Source organism: Drosophila innubila, unplaced genomic scaffold, assembly GCF_004354385.1.
Source record: "Drosophila innubila isolate TH190305 unplaced genomic scaffold, UK_Dinn_1.0 104_U_U, whole genome shotgun sequence".
NCBI classification, from domain to species: domain Eukaryota; kingdom Metazoa; phylum Arthropoda; class Insecta; order Diptera; family Drosophilidae; genus Drosophila; species Drosophila innubila.
In genome coordinates this window covers 1-1,937 of record NW_022995413.1, presented here as the reverse complement: position 1 = coordinate 1,937, position 1,937 = coordinate 1, and the positions used below count along the sequence as shown (strand labels likewise).

Here is a 1,937-nt window from a genome sequence, read left to right as displayed (position 1 = left end):
CATTGCTGGTTGGGGCATCTTTCTTAAGGAAGGCGCACAGAAGAACGAATTCATATCGGAGTATTGCGGCGAGATAATATCACAGGATGAGGCCGATCGTCGTGGCAAGGTGTATGACAAATACATGTGTTCATTCCTGTTCAATTTGAACAACGATTTCGTTGTGGACGCCACGCGCAAGGGCAACAAAATTCGGTTTGCCAATCATTCCATTAATCCCAATTGTTATGCCAAGGTCATGATGGTCACCGGGGATCATCGCATTGGCATCTTTGCCAAGCGCGCCATTCAACCGGGCGAGGAACTCTTCTTTGACTACAGATACGGACCCACCGAACAACTCAAGTTTGTGGGCATTGAGCGCGAAACAGAAATCATTTAATGTATTGTACTTAACAACAATTATTATATGCTATGGGAACTATCTAACCAACTACAGTAAATATATAAAGAGAAATCTACACTGACTTGGCCACATTGGCTATAATTGGCTTGGGACGCGATTTGAAGATTAGCTTCTTGGTGCACACGGCACGCACAGTATACTCCGTTCGTTGGCGACTCTTGTGCTCCAGGGCAACAGTGTCATCCAGCAGAGTGCGCTCAGCTCCTGCAGTGGCATTCAAGGCGCTGGCATCCATTGTGGCATTTGTGACATTCAGCAGCTGCTGTCCCTCGTTTGTCTTGGACTTTTCCAGCACCGCAAATGGCTTGTCCAGCTTCTGTTCGCGTCCTTGCAAAATGTGATGGCCTATTATGAGTATCTGAATGGAAAGTTATTATATAACTAAATTATATTTGAGTAATTTCACTTACTGGCTGGCCATATTTGTTGTAGTACAGATCTCCGATGAACTGATCGTGCATGCTTTGATTGCTGCGCACCTCCAAATCTCCCTGCAGCTCAATAATCGCCCACTCGCCAGTGCCAGCGCTTTGACTGTAATTAAAAAATAGCAAAGAATAAAAAAATATCCCAAAAAACCATCATAAAATAAAAAAAAACAACATTAAGTATTTGAAATGTTTTTATTCAGCTGGAAAGAGTTTACAAATTATCCCCTAAACTTCTTAAACAACGGATGCACGCTGCCGACATTCTTGCGACGATGCTCATAGTAGATGGCATCATCACCACCTGACATGGAGCTAAGAGCGCCCGTGCGTTTTGTCATGCCAGGACGATAGCCTGGCTCACCCGGCATCTTCTCATCCTCGCAGTCCAAATCGGATGCGGACAACACCAATTGCAGCAGTTGGCCCTGTTCCTCCTGCGTGCCGTACATTAGATCCGCTTCGGTGTCCATGCCCTTGAGATGTGTGATAACCTTATAGCTGTATCCCTGATTGACAAGGAAACGTTGGCGCTTGCGGGAGTAGCTCATCTCCATGGTGTCTTGAGAGACGAGGGTGTAGAAGAATGCATTATATTCCTCGGCAATGGCGCCCTTCTTGGCACGCAGAATACGACCCAAACGCTGAGCCTCCTGACGTCGCGAGCCGCCATGCGAGGAGATCTGAATGAGCACATTCGCCTCGGGAAGATCGAAACTGGTATCAGCCACTTTGGACACAAAAATGGTGTTGACCTGTGGCAGAGAGAAGTGTAATGAGTTGAAGATCTAAACAAGGTGTCCTCTATTTACTTACCTTGGCATTGAATTTGAAATTCTGCAGAATCTGTATACGTTCATTCTGAGATGTGGGTCCATAGATGAAGGGTTTGTTCATCTTAATGGCATAGTGCTTCAGAGCAAACACATTGTCCGAGAAGACAATCGTCTTGTCTCCACGCTGCTCGTGGTATTTGATCAGAAACTGACAGCTGCGAAACTTGGAAGGATTCATCACATAGAGCAGCATCTTCTTGGACGTCTTGGTGGTCAAATACTCCCTATAGAACTCCGGCGACATGGGACACCACACTTCGGCGCACT

At 46.1% G+C, this 1,937-nt stretch overlaps 3 protein-coding genes across 3 annotated transcripts; 1 reads left to right on the top strand and 2 right to left on the bottom strand.

Moving 5' to 3' along the window:
- Positions 1-6: 6 nt before the first annotated feature.
- Positions 7-467, top strand: LOC117793186 (histone-lysine N-methyltransferase E(z)-like). Its single transcript, XM_034633479.1, has one exon. It carries the CDS (start codon positions 125-127, stop codon positions 380-382), a length of 258 nt encoding a protein of 85 aa, XP_034489370.1. The 5' UTR covers positions 7-124; the 3' UTR covers positions 383-467.
- Positions 347-970, bottom strand: LOC117793185 (chromosome transmission fidelity protein 8 homolog). The gene is made up of 2 exons (XM_034633477.1): positions 817-970; positions 347-764 (listed from the first exon to the last, which is right to left on the bottom strand). Exons 1-2 carry the CDS (start codon positions 865-867, stop codon positions 459-461), a joined length of 357 nt encoding a protein of 118 aa, XP_034489368.1. The 5' UTR covers positions 868-970; the 3' UTR covers positions 347-458.
- Positions 971-1,014: 44 nt separating this feature from the next.
- On the bottom strand, positions 1,015-1,931 carry LOC117793184 (general transcription and DNA repair factor IIH helicase subunit XPB). Its single transcript, XM_034633476.1, has 2 exons — positions 1,651-1,931; positions 1,015-1,589 (listed from the first exon to the last, which is right to left on the bottom strand). The coding sequence occupies exons 1-2, from the start codon at positions 1,912-1,914 to the stop codon at positions 1,056-1,058; spliced, it is 798 nt and encodes a 265-aa protein (XP_034489367.1). The 5' UTR covers positions 1,915-1,931; the 3' UTR covers positions 1,015-1,055.
- Positions 1,932-1,937: the final 6 nt, after the last annotated feature.